Source organism: Capricornis sumatraensis, chromosome 8 (genome assembly GCF_032405125.1).
Source record: "Capricornis sumatraensis isolate serow.1 chromosome 8, serow.2, whole genome shotgun sequence".
Lineage (NCBI taxonomy): Eukaryota > Metazoa > Chordata > Mammalia > Artiodactyla > Bovidae > Capricornis > Capricornis sumatraensis.
Window position 1 is genome coordinate 43,401,133 of NC_091076.1, and position 26,038 is coordinate 43,427,170.

General features: G+C 38.2%; 1 protein-coding gene across 2 annotated transcripts in view; it reads right to left on the reverse strand.

Annotated features, from left to right (window-relative positions):
• GRM5 (glutamate metabotropic receptor 5) overlaps positions 1–26,038 on the reverse strand; it is a 622,492-nt gene that overhangs the window by 162,367 nt on the left and 434,087 nt on the right. For both annotated transcript variants that reach the window (XM_068978087.1, XM_068978086.1), the window contains exon 3: positions 18,161–18,396. In XM_068978087.1, the coding sequence (XP_068834188.1) occupies positions 18,161–18,396 (236 nt within the window). The remainder of the gene's footprint in view (positions 1–18,160; positions 18,397–26,038) is intronic.

The following is a 26,038-nucleotide window of genomic DNA, read 5'->3' on the forward strand; positions in this document are numbered from 1 at the left end:
GATAAAATAAATTATATGGCACGAACCAAAAAAACAGTGAAAGCAGATAAACAGGTAGAGATATTTGTAAGATTCTCAATGTAAACAAGAGCCAACTTAACATCGTTTGTATTAAGGATTCATTTATATTTATTGAAAACTCAAAATGAAATGTACAGAGATTAAATAAAAATGCTCATAGAGGTGACAAAGAAGGATAATAAAAAGTACTGATTAATCCAAAAGAAAGTGGCAAATAGGAAAAAAAGAATTAAAAAATTAAAGAAAAATTGCATAAATAGAAAAAAATAGCAAAATAAGTAGCAAATGAGAGAAATAGGAAATAGTAATAAGCTACACTCCAACTGGGTGATTTTTATGGTATGTATATCTAACCAAAGACTTGTATCCATAGGATAGAAGAACTTTTAAAATATATATTAAGAAGTAATCAATTCAAAGAAATATGCAAAAGACTAGAAAAGATACTTTACAAAAGAGGATACCTATATTTCCAATAAGCATTTGAAATGGAACTTAGCTTCCTAATGCATAATGGAAATGCCAATCAAAATCACAATATAATAATCCAACAGTAACAATGTTTAAAGTGAAAAAAGATAATACCAACTATTGTGAAGCGTGCATAGAAACTTGATTTCTTACACATTTCAGTGGAAGTTTAGTTCAGTTAGTCTAGAAAACTGCTTGGTAATATCTAAGAAAGCTAAACATATGCTTAGCTTATGACCTAGCAATTTACAGGTATACAGTACATTTAACAGGAATTAGGATATGTGTTTGCCAGATGGTATGTATAGAAGTGTTCATAAAAGCTTTATTTATAATACTTAAAACTGTGAATAATCCAAATTTCCATCTATAGGAGAACTGATAGATAAATTCTGCTCTATCTATACAAAGGATCACTACACAATAATAACAAAGAATAAACTACTGATACAGGTAACAACAGGGATGACCCCTACAACATTATTTTGAGGGGGAAAGGCCAGACACAAAAGGTAACTAACATTTGATTCCATTTATATGATGTATGCCGGGAGCCAGCGTGAGGAATCCCACCTATGACAAGGTCATGTGGAGAGGCCTGATGGGCAAGGCGAGTCAGGCCTCAGGTTTTCCCCCTGGTATTTCCTGAGCATGTACCCCAAAAATAAGAATCTGCCTGCCTTATTGTATTGTACTTTTCCACTCTTCTGACACACTCTGGAAAAAGTTAATTCAGGGCTGCAGTCTCCTGCAAAAGAATGTCTTGGCTTAAAACTCCCTCTGATAACTCTCTAGCTTGCCTAATAGATTCCCCTAGACTTTTTACAGCTTGTGAATTGCTTACAGCCCCTAACCGTGAGAGGCACAAAGCTTAAAACATCTTAAAGATACAGAGCCTTTTCTAAAGAACTAAAAATCATATTGGTGACAGGATTTCACTGTTGACTCAATGATTGCTGCCAGGCCTCCATATTCTTTATCTTTTAGGTACCTGGGAGGATATTAATCAATATAATCGGGATATGGAAAAAGGTATATAGTAGTTTTGATGTTAGTAACACTAGACTTTTGAGTTAATTACTTTTCTTTTGCTATAAATCACTGTACTCCTTTTACTTGTTATAAATTGCTGTATCTTTGCTATGTAAGAATGTAACTTTATTTAGTATTTTCTGAGAGTGGCACCAGACTTTGAGAAGATCAACACAAATAAGTCTTCTGGTTGACAAACCCTTATCAGAAAAAAGGGTGTAAAATGTTAATTGGCCTTTTTGGCCTGAAGATGATGTAAATCACCTAAGACTTGTGTATACAACTAGGTACGCAGAGAGAAAAGCCTGGTTTTGATAAGAGTCTGGGCTGCTAACGCTGCATAATTTTGTATTACCCATTGATCTCCATGTACAATCAAAAAGGTATAAAAGGCCTTTCTAGACAATAGAGGCTGGGCCAGTCACTGGAAGGACTGGTTTCCCCTGTGTCTCCTCTTTACTCTGTTTTCTGGCTGAATTCCCATCTGGAATGTGGAGGCTTGCCATGTCTACTTACTTGCCCTGGCTTCTAAGATCCACGAGAGAGGGAGCCCAAGGTGCGGCACCCCCCGCTATTCAAGAGGATGCCGGTGGCCTAACGTAGATGGTGCAAGCTCCTTGTCTGGAACTTTATTGGCTTTCCCCGTAAACCAAGTTATTCAGCCTCTTTCTCCACTAAAATTTCCTACTATACTATTTCTTCTTAATCTCTTTATATTTCTAATTAAATAAATAAGTTTTTTCCTCACCTACTCCATCCCCCCTTCGAATCACCCTGGATCCACTGGGGCTGGACCCTGGCAGATGTACAAGGGTAGGTGAAACTGATGGGCATTAAAAAATGTTATATTGGAGGAGAACAAGAAGGCGGAGGAGTAGGTGGGCGTGGAGTACATCTCTCCACGGATACTCAGGAACACACCTTCAGACACAGAAGTGCGTGCAGAACACCCGCTGAGAGTGGACAGGAGGACCTGACCAGCGGAAAAGAATATATAGAGCACGCAAAACTCAGTAGGATGAAAGAACTAGGGGGAGAAACAGGAGTGTTAGTAAGATTGGACCTGCTGTCGGTGGGTGGGGGAACTGAAGCAGGCATCCGATCCCCACATCGGGGCAATTGTCTGAGTCAGAGGAGAAACCTTTAAGGCTGAGAGTGAAACAGCTGAGCTGTGGCGGCCTAAATGGAAGGAGAATCAGACTGGCCTTGCCGCAGCCATACATACCCTGAACAGGGATGCAGGTCCCCCAGAGGGCGCAGCAGCTGGGAGCTGGAGTTCAGGGATTGCCAGAGCAACCCCAGGGTGAGGGCTGTTGTTGACTGCAGAGAGAAGGACTGAGGGGATGTGAAGGAGGAGATTCTGGTGGGAAATGCCTGTGGAGAAAAGCCAGGCAGCCATGGAAGCAAGGCGATAATGCTGAGTCATGCGTAGGGGGTAGAGCCATCACCATAGCCTCTCTCTTCCTACATGCCAGCACTGGCAGCTTAACAATAGACAGGCTGGCCCATCAAGCGCCTGACCTGCCAATGTACAGAATAGGACCCAAGCCAGGGATGCCCTCTATGTGCCTGATGCACCAAACAAGAGAAGGACCCCAGGCAAGGGAGCCCTCTAAGTGCCTGAATGGGCACAGCTACAGGGAAAGACTGGCCAAAGAGGCCTTCGGATCACCAGCTACAAGAGGTTGAAAAAAGATTCTGATTGGGCCATAACTCCTGCAGTGGAGGAAGTCCATGTCCCTGCACACTTGGTGCCACAAGGGTTTCTGCGACCCAAGCAGCTGCGCCACCTTCATGCTCAACCCTCACTGGGGCAGACCTGCCACAGGCAAAAAAAAAAAAAAAGCGTTTATGCACGCAGGGTCATTTCGGTCATGTCCAACTCTTGGCAACCCTGTGGCCTGCCAGGCTTCTCTGTCAAGGGCTTTCTCCAGTCAATAATACTGGAGCGTAACTGGCCAATGCTGGTTGCCATTCCGTTCTAGAGCACTATATTTCCTACTACCCTAGCCGCCAACCCCCCTGAGTACCTGGTGCTGCCAGAACCCCTGCAACCCAAGCAGCTGCAGAACCTCCACACCTGGCCCTCACTGGGGCAGACCCAAGTCCTCCAGGACAGCCTCAGGAGGAAACCCCAGTGGATGACCCACATGCAGAGGTGGAAGTAAAACCACAACTGAAACCCAGGGTCAGTGTGGCTAAAGAAGAAGACTCAAAACCTTCCCCAAGCTGTACAAGCTACAGATTAAATCCACATGATCAACTAAGCAGACTCTGTGCCTATGGAATATATAAAAGGACAATGAAAACTTCCACAAAAGAAAACACACTACTTCTGATAGCTATGGACACTGGAGGCAAGAACACACAGGAGTAGGACCAGATTAGAATCTGAGCCGCCCCCACAGCAGGTCCAGAGACCAGCATAGTGTTGGAAGGCATCATAGGGAGGTGAGGTAGACTGTGACTCCCAGTGAGGGAAAGGACTCTGACAGCAGTCACTCAGGAGAAACATCTGTTATTCTTATGTTTTGACTTGTTCTGTAGATTCTTTTGGATGTTTTTTACTTTTTTGTTTTTCCTCTTTTTCCCTCCCACCTCCATTGTAGTTGTCAATTTTATTGGCACAATAAACTCTAATTGAGCTCTTGAATTATTTTTTTTTTTTACTCAGTCACATTTTTTATTGTTGTTATAAACCTCTGTCTCTACTTTGGCCTTTCTCAGTTCAGTGGGGTTTTCCTTTTTTCTTTCTTCTTCCTTTCTTTTTTTTTAAATTTTAATTTTTAAACCTATTATTATTTTTCCACATTTATTCCTTTGTTTACTTTTCCTACTGTTCTTTTCCCCTTGTGGTTAATCTTTAATGTACGTAAATCTTCCTCTACCTCTCTTTTCTTTGCATGTCTATTCTGTCTTTCCTTTCCTCTCCACATATTTGTTAGTTTTGTGTTCATTGCTTTATTCCCCACTTGGAATCTTGCTTTAGTTTTGTTTTCTAGTTTGTGCATTAGTTAGTTTTGTCCTTAACTGGGAGATATAATTTTTGGTTTCCTTTGTTCACTGGCTAAATCTATTGTACTTTATTTTTGTTGAACTATTTTGATTTTATTTATGAGTGTATATGTATATATTCCATTATTTTAATTACTATTTGCCTGATTTGTAACTGCCATTTGTCTGGGGTTCATCTTTGGTTTCTCATTTTTGGATATCTGACTTAATCTCACTTAAAGCCATAACAAACCACTTGTGGAATCTTCATTCATGACCAGAGAGCAAGCCATGAGCCTTTGGAGTGGGAACACTGACTCCAAGACCCCAGATTATCAGAGAACTAACCCTAGGGAGTATCAGATAGTGAGAACTCACACAAAGGAAACCACTTGAATACAAGACCCAGCATCACCCAACCACCATTAACACCATGCAGGATGCCTCATCTAAACAAGAAACAAAACAAAAATACAAACCCAGTCATCAGCAGACAGGACCACCTCACTCAGCCTTGCCCATCAACAAAAACGCAGCACAAATTTTTACCCTATACGAAGCTTATACAAACCAATGGACCAAACATAGGAGGGCAGAAACCAAGGGGAAGAAAGAACTCAACCTTGAAGCCTGGGAAAAGGAGACCTCAAACACAATAATTAAAAAAAAAGAAAAGGCAGAGAAATAATACACAAATGAATAAACAAACTAGAAACACAGAAGTTCAAAAAAATGAAGAATAAATTACCTGAAAAAGAATTCAGAAGAATCAAAGTAAAGATGATCAAAAACCTTGAAAACAGAATGGAGAAAATACAAGAATCAATTAACAAAGACTTAGAAGAATTAAAGAATAAACACACAGAGACAAACAACACAATTACTGAAATTAAAAATACTCTAGAAGGAATCAGTAGCAGAATATTTGAAGCAGAAGGATGAATCAGTGAGCTGGAAGATAAAATTGTGGAAATAACTTCTGAAGAGCAGAATAAAGTAAAAAGAATGAAAATAACTGAGGATAGTCTCAGAGACCTCTGGGATAATTTCAAACACACCAACATTAGAATTATAGAGGTCCCAGAAGAAGAAGAGAAAAAGGGTATGAGAAAATTTTTGAAGAGATTATAGCTGAAAATTTCCCCAGCATGGAAAAGGAAATAGTCAATCAAGTTCAAGAGGCACAGAGTTCCATGTAGGATAAATCCTAGGAGAAACATGGCAAGACACACACTTATCAAACTAATGGAGACTAAACACAAAGAAAAAAACATTAAAAGCAGAAAGGGAAAGGCAACAAGTAATATACAAGGGAAACCCCACATGTTTAACAGCTGATCTTTCAGCAGAGGCTGCGGGTCAAAAGGGAATGGTAGGATATAAAGTACTGAAAGGGAAAAACCTACAACCAAGATTACTGTACCCAGCAAGGATCTCATTCAAAACTGATGGAGAAATCAAAAGCTTTTCAGACAAGCAAATGTTAAGATAATTCAGTACCAAGAGAAGATAAAGATCTACAGAATCAAATCCCAAACAATTAAGAAAATGGCAATAGGAACATATATATCAATAATAACTTTAAATGTAAATGGATCAAATGCTCCAACCAAATTATACAGACTGGCTGAATGGACAAAAAAAACAAGACCCATATATATGCTCTCTACAACAAACCCACTTCAGACCTAAAGACACATAGAGACTGAAAGTGAGAAGATGGAAAGATATATTCCATGCAAATGGGAAGCAAAAGAAAGCTGGAGTAGCAATCCTCATATCAGACAAAACAGACCTTATAATAAAGAATATTACAAGGAAGGACACTCCATAATGATCAGGGGATCAATCCAACAGGAAGACAGCACAATTGTGAATATCCCTGCACTCAACATAGGAGCACCTCAATACATAAGACAAACACTGCTGCTGCTGCTGCTGCTAAGTTGCTTCAGTCGTGTCCGACTCTGTGCGACCCCATAGACAGCAGCCCACCAGGCTCCCCCATCCCTGAGATTCTCCAGGCAAGAACACTGGAGTGGGTTGCCATTTCCTTCTCCAATGCATGAAAGTGAAAAGTGAAAGTGAAGTCACTCAGTCGTGTCCAACTCTTGGCAATCCCATGGACTGCAGCCTACCAGGCTCCTCCGTCCATGGATTTTCCAGGCAAGAGTATTGGAGTGGGGTGCCATTGCCTTAACAGACATAAAAGGAGAAATTGACAGTAACACAGTCATAATAGGAGACTTTAACACCCCACTCACACCAATGGACAGATCATCAAAACAGAAGATTAATACAGAAACACAAGTCTTAAATGATACATTAGATGAGGTGGATCTCACTGATATCTTCAGGACATTCATCTAAATGCAAAAGAATACGCCTTTCTCTCAAGTGCACATGGAACATTCTCCAGGATAGACCACATCTTGGGTCACAAATCAAACCTCAGTAAATTTAAGAAAATTGAAATCGTATCAAGTATCTTTTCTGATCACACCACTATGAGACTAGATATCAATTACAAGAAAAGAACTGTAAAAAAACACAGAACACATGGAGATTAAACAATATATTTCTATGTAACACACACACACACAAACAATATGTTTCTAAATAACAGGTTACTGAAGAAATCAAAAGGGAAATAAAAAAAATTTTCTAGAAACAAATGACAGTGAAAACACGACAACTCAAAACCTATGGGATGTAGCAAAAGCAGTTCTAAGAGGGAAGTTATAGCAATACAATCCTACCTCAAGGAACAAGAAAAACATCAAATAGACAACCTAACTTCACACCTAAAACAACTGGAGAAAGAACAAAAGACTCCACAATATTATCAGAAGGAAAGAAATCGAAAATATCAGAGCAGAAATAAATGAAAAAGAAATGAAAGAAACAATAGTAAAGATAAATAATACTAAAAGCTGGTTCTTTGAGAAGATAAACAAATTTGAGAAACCTTTAGCCAGACTCATCGAGAAAAAAGAGAGAAGAATCAAATCAACAAAATTAGAAATGAAAAAGGAGAGGTTACAACAGACAATGCCAAAATACAAAGGATTTAAGAGACTATTTTGAACAAACTTATAGCAATAAAATGAATAACCTGGAAGAAATGGACAGATCCTTAGAAAAGTTCCATATTCCAAGACTAAACCAGGAAGAAAAAGAAAGTGTGAACAACCCAGTTACAAGCACTGAAATTGAAGCTGTGATCAAAAATCTCCCAAAAAACAAAAGCCCAGGACCAGATGGCTTCACAGTAGAATTCTGTTGATAACTAAAGAAGAGCTAATGCCTATCCTTCTAAACCTCTTTCAAAAAATTGCAGAGGAAGGAACACTTCCAAACTCATTCTTTTTTTTTTTTTTGAAATAAAGCAGTTTTTTTTTTTATTATGACAGTTTAAAAAACTACACAAAAGTGAGTGATTAAGCAAACATCTATGTAGTTATCACCTGGATTTAATAATTATTCAGTTTTTTCTCTGGGTTTCTAATACTGCCAAATGCCAATGTAGAAAATATTAAGTTAGCAATAATAGTTTGACAAGTCAAAAATAAAAGAATGGAGCTATTTATCAGGATAGTAATTCTTCTTGATATTATGCTACACCTAGTGTTCATTTATTTTTATTTTTATTTTTTTTATTTTATTTTTTTTAATTTTTATTTTTTTACATTTTCCCTTTTATATAAGGCCACCATCACCCTGATACCAAAATCAGACAAAGACAACACAAAAAAAGAAAACTACAGGCCTATACCACTGATCAACATAGATGCAAAACTCAACAAAATTTTAGCAAAAATAATTCAGCAACAACATCAAAAAGCTCATATACCATGATCAAATTGGGTTTATTCCAGGGATGCAAGGATTCATCAATATATACAAATCAATCAATGTGATATACCATATTAACAAATTGAAACATAAAAACCAAATATTAATCTCAGTAGATGCAGAAAAAGCCCTTGACAAAATTCAGCACCCATTTATGATTAAAACTCTTCACAAATGTGCATATAAAGAACCTACCTCAACATAGTAAAGGCCATATATGATAAGTCTACAGAAAACATTATTCTCAGTGGTGAAAGACTGACAGCATTCCCCCAACATCAGGAACAAAACAAGGGTGTCCATTTTCACGACTACTATTCAACATAGTTTGGAAGTCCTGCCTACTGCAATCAGAGCAGAAAAAGAAATAAAAGGAGCCCATATCAGAAAAGAAGAAATAAAGCTCTCACTATTTTCAGATAATATGATACTGTACATAGAAAACCCTAAAGATGCTATCAGAAAATTACTAGAACTAATCAATGAATTTGGCAAAGTTGCAGGATACAAAATCAATACACAGAAATCTCTTGCATTTCTATATACTAACGATGAAAAATCAGAAAGAGAAATTAAGGAATCAATCCCATTCACCATTGCAACAAAACTAATTAAATATAGGAATAAACTTACCTAAGGAGACAAAAGAACTGTACACAGAAAATTATGACACTGATGAAAGAAATCAAAGATAACATAAACAGATGGAGAGATATGCCATGCTCCTGGGTAGGAAGAATCAATATTGTGAAAGTGACTATACTAACAAATGTAATCTACAGATTCAATGCAATCCCTATCAAATTACCAATGGCATTTTTCACAGAAGTAGAACAAAAAATTTCACAATTCATATGGAAACCCCAAAGTACCTGAGTAGCCAAAGCAATTTTGAGAAAGAAGAATGGAGCTGGAGGAATCAACCTTCCTGAATTCACGTTATACTACAAAGCTACAGTCATCAAGACAGTGTGATTCTGGCACAAACCCAGAAATATAGACCAATGGAACAAGATAGAGAGCCCAGAAATAAACCCATGCACCTATGGATACCTTATTTTTGACAAAGGAGGCAAGAACATACAATGAGGTAAAGACAGCCTCTTCAATAAATGGTGCTGGGAAAACTGAACAGCTATATGTAAAATAATGAAATTAGAACACTTCCTAATACTGTACACAAAGATAAACTCAAAATGGATTAAAGACCTAAATGTAAGACCAGAAACTATAAACCTTTTAAAGGAAAACATAGGCAGAATACTCGATGACATAAATCAAACCAAGACCCACTTTCTAGAGTAACAGAAATAAAAACAAAAGTAAATAAGTGAAACCTGATTAAACTTAAAGGCTTTTGAAAGCAACAGAAACTATAAGCAAGGTGTAAAGACAACCCTCAGAATGGGAGAAAATAATAGCAAATGAAACAACTGACAACGGATTAATTTTCAAAATATACAAGCAGCTCATACAACTCAATACCAGAAAAATAAACAACCCAATAAAAAAGTGGAAAAAAGACCTAAACAGACATTTCTCCAAAAAAGACATACAGATGGCTAACAAACACATGAAAAGATGCTGAACACCACTCATTATTAGAGAAATGCAAATCAAAACTACAATGAGGTATCACCTTGCACCAGTAAGAATGGCCATCATCAAAAAGTCTACAAACAATAAATGCTGGAGATGGTGAGGAGAAAAGGGAATGCTCTTGCACTGTTGGTGGGAATGTAAATGGATACAGCCACTATGGATGACGGTATGGAGATTCCTTAAAAAACTAGGAATAAAACCACCATATGACCCAGCAATCCCACTCCTAGGCATATACCCTGAGGAAACCAAAATTGAAAAAGACACGTGCATCCCATTGTTCATTACAGCACTGTTTTCAGTAGCTAGAGCATGGAAGCAACCTAGATGTTCATCAACAGTTGAATAGATAAAGAAGTTGTGGTACATATACGCAACGGAATGTTATTCAGCCATAAAATGGAATACATTTGAGTCAGTTCTAGTGAGGTGGATGAACCTACAGCCTATTTTACAGAGTGAATTAAGTCAGGAAGAGAAAGATAAATATCATTTACGAACGCATATATACGGAATCTAGAAAAATGGTACAGAAGAATTTATTTGCAGGGCAGCAATGGGAAACAGACATAGAGAATAGACTTATGGACATGGGGAAAGGGGAGGAGAGGGTGAGATGTATGGAAAGAGTAACATGGAAACTTACATTACCATGTGTAAAGCAGATAGCCAACGGGAATTTGCTGCATGTCTCAGGAAATCAAACAGGGGCTCTGAACCAACCTAGGGGAGTGGGATCGGGAGGGAGATGGGAGGGGATATATGTATACTTACAGCTGATTCATGTTGAGGTTTGACAGGAAACAAAATTCTGTAAAGCAATTATCCTTCAATTAAACAATTTTAAAATTTCATATTAATGGAGCATGTTATTGATTGGGATTGGGTGTGAGAGAACTTTCTGATATTGTTTCTTTACAAGAGAAATATGGTATTTCTCTGTAAATGCCATATGGATGGTATTTACAGAGATGTGTATATATATATATATATTCATAAAGCATAAATTCACTTGAGTGGTGTATTTTATGGAATTACTAGTAACTAATCTATGACATGCACCACACACATATAAATGAAATGCCTCAATATGTGTGTGTGTGTGGGGTGTGGTGTCCTTAAATAATAATTTGAAAATGTTCTTTTTTTTTTTGGATAAAAAATAACTTATCCTCATTCTGGAATGTTTGGAAAATACAGAAAGATAAAAGGAAGAACATTTGTATTTTTACAGTTAATAATGAGAGTAAACTTTTCTCAATAATGAGTGAATTTTTCTTATGTTTATTAATAATTTCTAATTGTTCTGTGAAGCATTTGCTAATATATCCATTGTACATTTGTTCTGTTTTTTACTTTTATGTTTTAAAGTTGGATGGGTTTTTCTTGTAAGAAGTAAATATTTAGACTGACATATTGGCCTTTTTCCCCTTTTTATTATGTTTTTAACACATGGAATTTAAATTTTTTTATTTAATTAAAACCACCAGTGGTTTTACAAATATTGATATGAATTTAATGTATAGTATGTGAATTACTGATGATATTCCAAGTGATTTGAGGCTATACATTAAAACATTTTGTATTTATTTTGACACACTTTCAAATATATAAGTATATGTGCATGTGTATAATTATAATACATTTTAATTTCATAGAGATTATTGCCTAGGATGAGGTTAAAGAAGAAATGTTTTTAAAAGCTGCTAAGAAAAAATTAAATAAATGAAAGCTGGTAAATTAAAAAAAAAAAAACAAAAAACACCATGCAGAAGGAAAGGGCAACCCACTCCAGTATTCTTGCCTGGGAAATTCTATGGACAGAGGAGCCTGGTGGGTTACAGACCATGGGGTCACAAAAGGGTTGAACACTAACTTAGTGACTAAATAATAGCAACATGAAAAAAAAAAAACATGAAATATTCTCAGTCTCATATACTGTATCATTCTTTTTCTGAGTAAAACCTTCCTACTCTGTATGCAGGTCAAGAAGCAACAAACAGTTAGATCTGGACATGGAACAACAGACTGGTTCCAAATCAGGAAAGGAGTACATCAAGGCTATATATTGTCACCCTGCTTATTTAACTTATATGCAGAGTACATCATGTGAAATGCAGGGCTGGATGAAGCACAAGCTGGAATCAAGAGTGCCGGGAGAAATACCAATAACCTCAGACATGCAGATGATGCCATCCTTATGGCAGAAAGCAAAGAACTCAAGAGCCTCTTGATGAAAGTGAAAGAGGAGAGTGAAAAAGTTGGCTTAAAGCTCAACATTCAGAAAACGAAGATCATGGCATCTGGTCCCATCACTTCATGGCAAATAGAAGGGGAAACAGTGGAAACAGTAACAAACTTTATTTTCTTGGGCTCCCAAATCACTGCAGATGGTGATTGCAGCCATGAAATTAAAAGACGCTTGCTCCTTGGAAGAAAAGCTATGACCAACCTAGACAGCATATTAAAAAGTACAGACTACTTTGCCGACCAAGGTCCATCTAGTCAAAGCTGTGGTTTTTCCAGTAGTCGTTTATGGATGTGAAAGTCGAACTATTAAGAAAGCTGAGCACTGAAGAATTGAATGCTTTTGAAATGTGGTGTTGGAGAAGACTCTTGAGAGTCCCTTGGACTGCAAGGAGATCCAACCAGTCCATCCAGAAGGAAATCAATCCTGAATATTCATTGGAAAGATGATGCTGAAGCTGGAACTCCAATACTTTGGCCACCTGATGTGAAGAACCAACTCACTGGAAAAGACCCTGATGCTGGGAAAGACTGAAGGCAGGAGGAGAAGGGGACGACAGAGGATGAGATGGTTGGATGGCATCACTGACGCAATGGGCATGAGTTTGAGTCAGCTCTGGGAGTTGTTGATGGACAGGGAAGCCTGGCATGCTGCAGTCCATGGGGTCGCGGGGAGTCGGACACGACTGAGCGACTGATCTGAATTGCATCCCTCTACAGTGATTTCTTTTTTCTCCATAGTTTTCTTTTTCACACTTAAGTATTTTGCTCATCTGGGTGTGTATGTATATACGTATACAAGTGTGTGTGTATATACATTGTGGTATGAGGCTACACCAACATTTTTTCTCTATAGTTAGCCAGTTGTACCAATATGTGATTTCATAGGTGTTATTGATGCTTTTGAACTGTGGTGTTGGAGAAGACTCTTGAGAGTCCCTTAGACTGCAAGGAGATCCAACCAGTCCATTCTGAAGGAGATCAGCCCTGGGATTTCTTTGGAAGGAATGATGCTGAAGCTGAAGCTCCAGTACTTTGGCCACCTCATGCGAAGAGTTGACTCATTGGAAAAGACTCTGATGCTGGGAGGGATTGGGGGCAGGAGGAGAAGGGGACAACAGAGGAGATGGCTAGATGGCATCACGGACTCGATGGACGTGAGTCTGAGTGATCTCTGGGAGTTGGTGATGGACAGGGAGGCCTGGTTTGCTGCGGTTCATGGGGTCGCACAGTCGGATACAACTGAGCGACTGAACTGAACTGACTGATGGCTCTTTAGTGGAAGTCTTCCAGGCACTGGCATTCTGATGGCTGCCTTTCTCAAATATTGTTGTTACATGAGTTTTCCATTGTTTTACTTTTGTTATTGATACAGTCATCAATACTTTAGTGGGAAACCAGAAGAGGCTATACAAAAGACTGCTATCCAGGTGTTACTATAAATTGTTAAAGAAAAATAAACTGTACTTAGAAAATTGTACTAAGGTAAATGTTAGTGGTTTTGCCAAGAACATTGTGCTGTTAATATTAGTCACATTGGTTTTGCATCTAGATTAAAAACAAATCACTTAGCTGTAATCTATTGGGAATTAATTCTTAGGAGTTGATCTCTAAGATGGCTTTGCTACTTATTCAGTGTTAAGTGTTTTCTGCTAAGTGTTAAACTTTTTGGTTACTCAGAGCTTTTCCTTTAGCTCATTCTATATAAGGCTACTGCTAATTTTAGACTCAGATTCATATACTTCTCCTAGCTCTTATACTTTGCCTTTCAAGAAGTTTCTAAAAACAAACAAATATACAAACAAAAATGGAAGTTATTCAGCTATGAGTATTTCCACTCTTTGTATCAAGTCATTTTGCTTATTGACGTATCTATTAGATTTGGGTACTACAGAGAGTGAATAAGGTGAAGATTTCTTGCCTGTCATGAATTGTAAACTCCAACTTACCTCTCCAACTCAAAAATGGTTGTCTTATACACACTGCTTGATGAAAGTATATTTAGGAAAACACTACTCACATTCAGTAGTGTTACAGAATAAACTACCTGGGGTCTATTTCAAAATGTAGATTGGGATACTGAAAGGACATTTGAGTAAATAAGGAAATATGGTCAAAAGTAGAGATTACTGAATATTGAGGTATCTATTACTGTATTCCATAGTTATATACAAATAATATTTATTTTTTTATTTTTTGTATTTTCTACCTATATGTTAACTATTATAGAAGGCAAATTTGATTGTGATTTTTAAAACTAAAATAGTCTCTCTCTTTAGTGTAGTATGGACTTCCCTTGTGGCTCAGCTGGTAAAGAATCCACCTGCAATGTGGGAGACCTGGGTTCGATCCCTGAGTTGGGAAGATCTCCTGACCAAGGGAAAGACTACCCACTCCAGCATTCTACTATACAGTATTCGGTATAGTCCACGGGATCGCAAAGAGTCAGACATGACTGAGCGACTTTCACTTAGTGTAGCACATAAGCTAAACTTCAGACAAACCTGAGTGTGAGTGTCAGTTCTGGTGTTTTCCTGAGCAAGTTGTTTTGTCTCTCTAATTCTTGGTTTTGTTATCTTTAATGATAATGACAGTTCTTCTCTCATTGAGAAGAATAACAGAGGTATTACATATCCGTGTTCATCTTTATGTACACGGATGACACCTGTTGACAGATAAGATTCCAGGGGGGTGGGACTAAAAGAATGCTTTTCCATAGAGTGAGGGACAGCCCCTGAGCAGAGAAATCACATCAGAGTGTTCATGGGAAAGGCAGAGCAGCAGCAACAATTTCAAATGGAGAATTTTATAGAATAATTTCCATAGAAATAATGTTTCCATGGAAATCAAAGAGTTTTTCAAGACTGTATGTCAAAAAGGCTCCAACAGAAAAAAACAAAAAAAGTAAGAGAAACAAAGAATTATTTCCAGGAGAGGACATTTCAGACAAAAAGGAGTTGGGGAGGAAGAACCCTAGTACAAAAGAGGGCGAAGACCAACTGGAAAAATTTACTTAGCCACACTGGTTAGGGGCTGTCACTAAGTCCTAACTGAAGAGGAACCAGAAATGAGATTGGATCTGCAGCTGACCCTCCAAAATGCCTCCAATGTAGCTACATAGAGTTATCTGTACACAATCATAGGATCGGTGCATAGAGGCTGTGTGCTCCCCTAATCTCAAGGGAAGAAAGAAGTCTGTGTCCTTCAGAAACTGGATGGACTTTTTGATGATGGCCATTCTGACTGTTGCGAGATGATGCCTTGTTGTGGTTTTGATGTGCATTTCTCTGATAATGAGTGATGTTGAGCATCTTTTCATGTGCTTATTAGCCACCCCTATGTCTTCTTTGGAGAAATGTCTGTTTAGGTCTGCTGCCTAGTCTTTGATTGGATTATTTTTCTGGTATTGAGCTTCATGCACTGTTTGTATATTTTGGAAATTAGTTCTTTGTCGGTTGTTTCATTTGCCGTTATTTTCTCCCATTCTGAGGGTTTTCTTTTTACCTTGTTTTTAGTTTCCTTCATAAGCTTTCCTTGCAAAATCTTTTAAGTTTAATTAGGTCACAGTTGTTTATTTTTGTTTTTATTTCCATTACTCTAGGGTCATAGAGAATCTTGCTGTGGTTTATGTCAAAGGGTGTTCTGCCTATGTTTTCCTCTAAGAGTTTTATAGTTTCTAGTCTTACATTTAGTTGTTTCTTTAATCCACTTTGAATTTATTTTTGTGTATGGTGTTAGGAAGTGTTCTAATTTTATTATTTTACATGTAGCTGCCCTCTTTTCGCAGCACCGCTTTTTGCATTTAGGTTGGTTCTAATGTGGTGGACAAACCTAGAGCCTATTATACAAAGTGAAGTCAGAAAGAAAAAGACAAATATTGTATTTTAACACATTTATGTGGAGTCTAGAAGATGGTAGTGATGAACCTATCTACAGGGCAGCAGTGGAGATGCAGACATGGAGAACACACTTTTGGACCCAGTTGGGGGAGAGAAGGTGGGATGATTTCCGAGAGCATCATTGACACATATCTATGGCCATATGTCAAGTAGCCAGCCGGTGGGCCTTTGGGCTTCCCTGGTGGCTCAGATGGTAGAGTCTGCCTGCAATACGGCAGACCTGGGTTTGATCCCTGGGTGGGGAAGAGTCCCCAGAGAAGGGAATGGCAACCCACTCCAGTATTCTTGCCTGGAGAACTCCATGGAAAGAGGAGCCTGGTGGACTACAGTCCATGGAGTCACAAAGAGTCAGACATGACTGAGCTACTCATGCATGCAGTGAGAATTTGCTGTATGACACAGACCCCAAAACCGGCGCTCTGTGACAGCCTAGAGGGAGGGGTGGGATGAGGTGGGAGACAGGAGGGAGCTTAGGAGGGAGCTTAGGACGAAGGCGATGTATGTATACCCATGGTGGATTCATGTTGATGTATGGTGGAAATCATCACAATATTGTAAAGTAATTATCCTCCAATTAAAAGTAAAGTAAAATTAAAAAAAATTAAATTGAAAAAAGAAACTGGATAGAACTGTGAAAAATATAAACTTGGGTATAGAAATTGTGAAACAGAAGTTACAATTTTATATTCACACACTTTTTTTTTCATGAAAATAAAACATAAAAACAAAGGAAATGAATAAGCATTTGAAGACTCTGGACAAGAGTTAGCAGTATTTAAAGCAGGAGAGAAGCAAATGTAGTTTCACAGCAGGCTTCTGTGGTTTCTGGATTTCAGTGGGCAGTACCATCCCACCCCAGCATTCCTCTCCACCACTGCTAGATTAGGAACTTACATGAGGCTGCCACGTTCTCGTTTTCCCAAATACTGACATTTAAGTCATCACAGACCAGCACTTACTACTTCATTCATTTCACAAAAGAAGGGACTGATAGAAAAAACATAGTATGGATGTGAACTTGGGAGAGGCATTACAAAGAAGTCCCTACATTGTTCCTGTTTTCCTCATTTCGGTGCTGGTGACAGCTTCTCTGTAGACTGGAATTAGTTCCTGCACTAGGATTTCCACCTCAACCTCATTGTTCCAGTGCACTCTTCTGTTCCAGCATCATGATAAAGGCATTACACCACCAACTAAAACATTTCACTCCTTTGCAAACACATATGAGGTGCTTGTTACACAATGCAGGATAAATCAGTCTTAGCAAACCCTTTATTGGTTTTAACAAATCTTAACCTTTGCATTTTGACTTACTGATCAATATTGACCCTATCTGGTTATTACGAGTCCAGATTCCCTTTGGATTTGCTACAAATAAAACTGACCAAACCTTTTGTTTAAAATTCCTATTACGTCATGCACAACACTGAAGTGCAGCTTTTATTGGCATTATGACCTCCCTAACTAGACAATAAATCCCTTGAGGGCAGGATCTAGTTTTCCTCATCTTGTTACCCTTACAACTAAAGGATTAGTTGTGAATCTTTATAAATAGTTTGAATGACTCTGCTTAGTTTATGTCTCCTGGAACATCATAATTATACATAGCAAATCCTTGCTACTGTTTTATAGTTTATCGATGGAAGTGGGAATTGGCTCCGTCCTTCAACATTCACTCATTCATTTTTCAGACATACATGAAATCCTTGCTATGTGCCTTCCATTGTGCTAATTGCCAAAGATAATCAAAATAACCAGAATGTATTTCTTGCCTTCAAAGATGTCAAGAAGAGTTCCTTTCTGGAGCTCACATTAGCTTTGTAGCACACTGCCAATATCCTGAATGATAGAAACAGTTTGAAATCTTAATAGAGTGAACATTTACTCTCTTATGTTTTCTTATCCCTCTAAGCAGCAGTACCCGCTCTATATAAGAGCCCTCCTTTCTAACAGATGACAGCCGCTATCCTCATAACACAGTTTACTTAAACTGGAGCCTGAGCCTTACCCACTTTAAATGAAAGAATAAATCTGCTTACTATTGCAAGTCTTGTTGTATTTGCTGTTCTCCTGTGCAAACCCTTCCAGCCGGCACTGAAAGCGATGCTGCCAGAATTCTTGAAACCAAGGGTTTCGGAGGTTTGTTTCTGGCCGGAGCTTCAGATAATAATCATCAAACCACTTGACGTCGGGAGACTGGAGCTTGATTGTGATTCCACCAACAGCTTCTCGCTGATAGCCATCTGTCACATCATACCTGTCCGCCCAGCCGTCACTGTGGGGAAACAAAAACCCCTCAGCTCAGAACAGGTCTCGTCTGAGAAAACGACGCCGTTTGCTATTGTTTTGAAAACATTCATCAGTAAATGGCACTCAGGCCACACTACGGTCTTACGTTATACTACGTGATTATTGAGATAGCAGCTTGGTAGGATAAAAAATGCAAAATACAATGGAAACTTTGCGTCTAAGAATGCTGGAAGGTACTGGTCTCACTTACCTTGAGAATAACCTTATGCTTTTGGCAGAATTTCACTGGTTGTAAAATAGAGTATAAGCATGAAAGCTGTATATCACCATTCACACTATTTACTGAATGTTTAATAGCTAGGTTAAATTAATTTTAAGTATATTTCTTTTCCTTTACTTAATAATAAATCATGATAAGGATCATAAAGTAAAACTGAAAAATATTTCTAAAATATACCTAATGTTAATTTAACCATCATATGATATTCATTTTTTCCCTACATTTTACATGTAATGATGTGTGAGTGTGTGTATGTGATCACTTGTGTCTGACTCTTTGTGACCCCATGGACTGTAGCCCACTAGGCTCCTCTGTCCATGGGATTTTCCAGGCAAGAATACTGGGGAGGGTTGCCATTTCCTACTTGAGGGGATTTTCCTGAGTGGTTAAACAAGAGGAACTTTCTGATTATGGTCATTCTATTAAATATTGATTCATCAGAGCCCAAACTGAAGTCCTTATAGTCCATATCCTCTTTCCTATCCCATGGTACTTCTCTGATAAGGATACATGTAAAATACACATGAAATCATGTTTTACATTATCAGTATCAGTTTAGTCACTCAGTCATGTCTGACTCTTTGTGACCCTATGGACTGAAGCAAGCCAGGCTTCCCTGTCCATCACCAACTCCCGGAATCTACTCAAACTCATGTCCATCACGTTGGTGGTGCCATCCAACCATCTCATCCTCTGTCATCCCCTTCTCCCACCTTCAATCTTTCCCAGCATCAGGGTCTTTTCCAATGAGTCAACTCTTCACATCAGGTTGCCAATGTATTGGAGTTTCAGCTTCAGCATCAGTCCTTCCAATGAACACCCAGGACTGATTTCCTTATCATGGACTGGTTGGATCTCCTTGCAGTCCAAGGGACTCTCAAGAGTCTTCTCCAACACCACAGTTCAAAACCATCAATTCTTCGGCACTCAACTTTCTTTATAGTCCAACTCTCACATCCATACATGACGACTGGAAAAACCACAGCATTGACTAGATGGATCTTTGTTGGTAAAGTAATGTCTCTGCTTTTTAATATGCTGTCTAGGTTGGTCATAGCTTTTCTTCCAAGGAGCAAGCATCTCTTTATGCTAGAGTCATTGAAAGAACTTCTTAACAATAGGCCATCAACAATGGTGACAGGAATCATACTCCTGAACATCAATATCATTCTATGTACTGATCACTCAAAGTAACCTAGGAATTTCAAAACAAGAGTTTGAAATTGGAGAGTTTCTAGTATAATAGTGTAACAGAATAAGGAAGAGTATTCTAAGCTTATTTGGAAAATACATGAGATAAAACTTTGGAAATAAAAGACATGAAAATGTGTTTCTGTGAAATCTGGACACACCTTGGGGCATTCAGGAAAAAAGTGTCTGACTTCTCCCATCCTTCCTGTCATTTGAAATATGAACAGCTTATGATGTGTATCTGCTTGGACCCAGCGGTACTAACCGTCCTTTAAAGAGGCACACGTGCCCTTTCAAGAGAAGTAAATAAAGTCAAGGGAAATTTAGCAATGGAAAAAGGATAACAACAGAGAAGGAAGAGATGACATGGAGAGAGTTGAGGGGAAGAGCGGAATGGAGCTTCCTGAATGCAAGGCAGGAAAGGGTCTGGAGATAAGCTGGGTGAGGGGGAGTAGGTACTGGGAAAAGTTGAGTGAAAGGGTTTACATTAACAATCATTATTTATTTCACCAATATTCAGGTATTTCTATTTATTGGAACGTTCATTCCTTTTTATCTTCCTCCTAATGCATTTTTGTTTTTTATACTTTTTATTTTGGTAAGCAGAGGGCATGCTCCAATATTTTGGATATAAAATCTGTGTATTATGTAAGGTTTTATGTAAGTAATATATAGTAATAAGTTAGAATAAGTAAAAAAAAAAAAAAGCTTTTTTCAGTGTGTTCTGCTATACTAACTCTGACTTAAAAATTGATAATGAGAGTTGTTCCAAAGGTCATAGATTACTCATTAAGATATCATAGGGGCTTAGGATAACTTAAGATTTTTCCGAAGGCATCAGTGGGTGAATGAGAAGTAAGAAAAATAAACAAACAGAAAAAAATAAGCAATTTCTTCCTCTGAAGTCTTCCTTGACAAGAAAAGATTTTATTAAAAATGATCTGTGTTGAAATTTCAAAAACTTCCGTGGCAGATCAGGGAAAAAAATGTAATGGAATATGTTTTGTCCCCATGTTGAATGTGGTTACTTCACATATTGTCTTCCCTCAAGTTTCTCATTTTCAGCTGCAGAGATTTTATTTAAAGCTGACAAGTTGAAATGCAGTGGGCTTGTTTGCTTCATTTTCTCACTCTGTTTTGGAGGGTTTATTATATCACTGATAGGAGAGTGTGGGTCTCACTGGCACTCGAGGAGATGCATGGGCGTGCTGCAAATGGGACAGGAAGCCCTGTTTGTCAGGCGGCGGCGTTCTCCAAGAAGGGGAAATTTAAATTGCTCCTTTTGTTAGTGTTAGCTTGCTCTTATGTAATGCTGTGATTATGAGTATTACATAAGAAATGTTAAGATTATAATGGGTCCAATTTACCCTTCACAATTCATTCACTGAATTTAATGGGGATTGTAAAAAGCCTGTCTTGATAAACTTTTCTGGAGGTAATGTTTCCATTAAAAAGTCAGGACCAGTTTGTTAATTTACTCCTCTCTCATCATGTTCTTCAGCTTTTTTCTTTTTTTCAGGAATTAATTTCTACATTTAATTTAGCAAAAGATGATCTCTTTTTCAGTAGTATATAAGTAAGGTGATTTTTAAAACAGGTTTGTTCTAGGGATTTCCATTCAACAGCAAAATAAAAACTGTAACATAATTTGTGTGTAAACAGAAAATTCCAGTACCTGTGGACAGAAAAGGGTTATTGTGTTTAAGCTTAGCAGGGAATATTTGCCATGTAAGTCTCAAGAAAGTTCAATCCATATTGGCTAAGTTAGATGGTGCTCTATTGACTTTAGCTTATTAAATATTAACATTTTCATAAAAATGTGCTTTTAATGTTTGCTTTAAGATGATATGGTATCTCTTAGTAAGGAATAATAAATCCTAAAATGAATAGCCAAGAGAAACTTGAGCTTACCTTTCTACTATCTAATGCTTTCCATTGCATTGTTAGAGTGGATTCTTAGGATTCTGGCACTACTATAATGCTTTTGGGTGATGTGTGTGTGTGTGTGCTCTCAGTCATGACTGCCTCTTTGTGACCCCGTGGACTGTAGCCTACCAGGCTACTCTGTTTATGGGATTGTCAAGAATACTGGAGTGGGTTGCCATTTCCTCTTCCAGAGGCTGTTTCTAACCCAGGGATGGAACCTGTGTCTCTTGCATCTCCTGCACTGGCAGGCAAATTTTTTTACCACTGTGCAACTTGGGTGACATAAATTTTACCAAGTTAGATAAAAGAGAAGGGGGAGATAAGGAGAAAAACTGAAAATGTACCACATTTAAAGCAGTTTTATAGATTTAGTATCTATTCTTCCTTCCTTTCTTTCTTTCTGTCTATCTGTCCATCCATCCATCTGTCCAGTTTCTCTCTCTTCTAACTGGTGGGCATTTTAACCATCTCCTTATAATCCATTTCATTACTTTCTTTCCTATTCTTTGATATATAGTCATTCTTCATTATTTGCAGATTCTGAATTTGCAAACGCATGGGTTTCCTAAAATTTATTTGCAGCCCCCATTTCAATACTCAGACCACTTTTATGGTCACTCTCAGACATGCTCAGGGTGGCAAAAAATTCGAGTCTCCTGATGTGCATGTTCACAGCGGAAGCTGGACCAGGTGAACCTCTGCTTTCTTGCTTCAGTTTTGCTACTATAAAGACATTTTCTTCATTGTCTGTTAAGTGCCAGGTCTTTGTATTTTGTGTTTTTAGCATTAAAACATACACATTACCATATATAAAACAGATAGCCAGTGGGAGTTTGATGTATGATGCAGGGCACCCAAAGCCAGTGTTCTGGGACAACCTGGAGAGATGGAGTGGGGCGGGGGCTGAGAGGGGTGTTCAGGAAATAGCGGACACATGTGTGCTAGAGCTGATGCATGCTGATGTCTGGCAAAACCCGCCACAGTACTGTAATTATCCTCCAATTAAACTGAATTTTAAAAATGGTTTTGCTGTTTAAAATACCCCCAAGTATATAATATATAACACCGATATGTTATCTAGAGTTCCTAATGGCAAGAAATCTGTGAAATGCTTTACGTACAAAGTCAGATGCATTCAGGCATGAGTACAGGGCTGTTTTTCTATGAATTGAATATGAATTCCTCAACTATATATGGATGGCATCACCGACTCGATGATAGACGTGAGTTTGAGTGAACTCTAGAAGATGGTGATGGACAGGGAGGCCTAGCGTGCTGCGATACATGGGGTCACAAAGAGTCAGACACAACTGAGCGACTGAACTGAACTGAATTGACATATATATATGTATATATAAAGTGTTTTAGATTGGAATATCTATAAAACAAGGTTATATATTGACTCAGTTCACTTCAGTCACTCAATCTTGTCTGACTCTTTGCAACCCCATGGACTGCAACATGCCAGGCTTCCCTGTCCATGACAAACTCCCAGAGTTTACTCAAACTCGTGTCCATCGAGTTGGTGATGCCAGCCAACCATCTCATCCTCTGTCATCCCCTTTCCCTCCTGCCTTCAATCTTTCCCAACATCAGGGTCTTTTCCAATGAGTTGGTTCTTCGCATTAGGTGGCAAAAGTATTATGGAGCTTCAGCTTCAGCATCAGTCCTTCCAATGAATATTTAGGACTGATTTCCTTCAGGATTGACTGGTTGGATCTCTTTGCCGTCCAAGGGACTCTCAAGAGTCTTCTTCAACACCACAGTTCAAAAGCATCAATTCTTCAGTGCTCAGCTTTCTTTACAGCCCACCTCTCACATCCATACATGACTACTAGCAAAACCATAGCTTTGACTAGAAGGACCTTTGTCGACAAAGTAATGTCTCCGCTTTTTAATATGCTGTCTAGAATGGTCAGAGCTTTTCTTCCAGGGAGCAAACATCTTTTGATTTCATGGCTGCAGTGTCCAAGAAAATTTTGGAGTCCAAGAAAATAAAGTCTGTCATTATTTCCATTGTTTCCCCATCTATTTGCCACGAAGTGATGAGGCTGGATGCCATGATCTTCATTTTTTGAGAGTTGAGTTTTATTTTATTTTTTTGTAATTAAAAACCTTTTTATTGAAGTATAGTTGATTTACAACATTGCATTAATTTCTGCTGTATAGCAAAGTGATTCAGTTTTACTTATATATATATATATATATATTTATTTATTTATTTATTTTCATGAGAGGGTTTTCCTTATTTATTTATATCTTCTATAGGCATATTAAACCTGGAGGCCTTGAACTTGGGTTTTCCGCAGAGAAGATTATCTTTCCAATGTAGAGACACAGTAAGCTCTCCTAAACATCATACTTTTTAAGGCCCATAGGAGTCAAATAACCATTATTTTTTTCATTGTGCTATAGAATAGCAATATTCTCACCATGACATTTGAATCTTTGAAAGAAGTTTGAATTCATCTCAATATAAATTGAGTGATTACATTCCTTTCCTGAGGTCTGTGCACTGAGGAATCTGGGAATCAACCCCAGTGCCACTGGATTTTATTTATTTATTTATTTTTATTTTACTTTACAATACTGTATTGGTTTTGCTGTACATCAACATGAATCCACCACGGGTACACGTGTTCCCAATCCTGAATTCCCCTCAAATCAGCTTTTTCACTCTCCCCTTTCACTTCTGGTCTTTAGTCCTCTTTGCTTTCTGCCAAGAAGGTGGCGTCATTTGCATTTCTGAAGTTACTGATATTTCTCCCACAATCTTGATTCCAGCTTGCGCTTCATCTAGTGCAGCATTTTACATGATGTACTCTGCATATAAGTTAAATAAGCAGGGTAACAATATGCAGCCTGATGTACTCCTTTCCCAGTTTGGAACCAGTCCATTGTTTCATGTGTGGTTCTAACTGTTGCTTCTTGACCTGCATATAGATTTCTCAAGAGGCAGGTCAGGTGGTCTGGTATTCCCATCTCTGTAACAATTTTCCACAGTTTGTTGTGATCCACACAGTCAAAGGTTTTAGCATAGCCAATGAAGTGGAAGTAGACATTTTTCTGGAATTCTCTTGGCTTTTCTATGATCTAACAAATTTTGCCAATTTAATCTCTGGTTTCTCTGCCTTTTCTAAATCCAACTTGAACATCTGGAAGTTCTCGGTTCATGTACTGTTGAAGCCTAGCTTAGAGAATTTAGAGCATTACTTTGCTAGTGTGTGAGATGAGTGCAATTGTGCAGTACTTTGAACATTCTTTGGCATTGCCTTTCTTGGGGATTGGAATGAAAACTGACATTTTCCAGTCATGTGGCCACTTCTGAGTTTTCCAAATTTACTAGCATATTGAGTGCATCACTTTCACAGCATCGTTTTTAGGATCTGAAATAGCTCAACTGGAATTCCATCACCACCCCTAGCTTTGTTCATAGTGATGCTTCCTAAGGCCCACTTCGCATTCCAGGATGTCTGGCTCTAGGTTAGTGTTCACACCATTGTGGTTATCTGAGTCATCATGATCTTTTTTTTTTTTTTTTTGGTAGTTCTTCTATGTATTCTTGCCACCTCTTCTTAATACCTTCTGCTTCTGCTAGTTCCATATATTTTTGTCCTTTCTTGTGCCCATCTTTGCATGAAATGTTCCCCTGGCATCTCTAATTTTCTCAAAGAGATCTCTAGTCTTTCCCATTCCATTGTTTTTCTCTCTTTCTTTGCATTAATCACTTAGGAAGGCATTCCTGTCTGTCCTTGCTATTCTTTGGAACTCAGCATTCAGATGGTATATCTTTCCTTTTCTCTTCCATAAGCTCCTTGTCCTTCAGAGGACAGACAAAATGAAAAGCACAATCACAGAATACTAATCAAACTGATCACATGTACCACAGCCTTGTCTAACTCAATGAAACTGTGAGCCATGTAATATAGGGCCATCCAAGATGGACTGATTATGGTGGAGAGTTCTGACAAAACATGGTCCACTGGAGAAGGGAATGGCAAACCACTTTATTATTCTTGCCTTGAGAACCCCATGAACAGTATGAAAAGGCGAGAAGATAGGACACTGAAAGATGAACTCCCCAGGTCGGTAGGGGCCCAATATGTTACTGGAGAAGAGTGGAGAGTAACTCCAGAAAAAATGAAGAGACAAAGCCAAAGCAAAAACCACACCCAGTTGTGGATGTAACTGGTGATGGAAGTAAAGTCCGATGCTGTAAAGAATAATATTGCATAGGAAACTGGAATGTTAGGTCCATGAATCAAGGTAA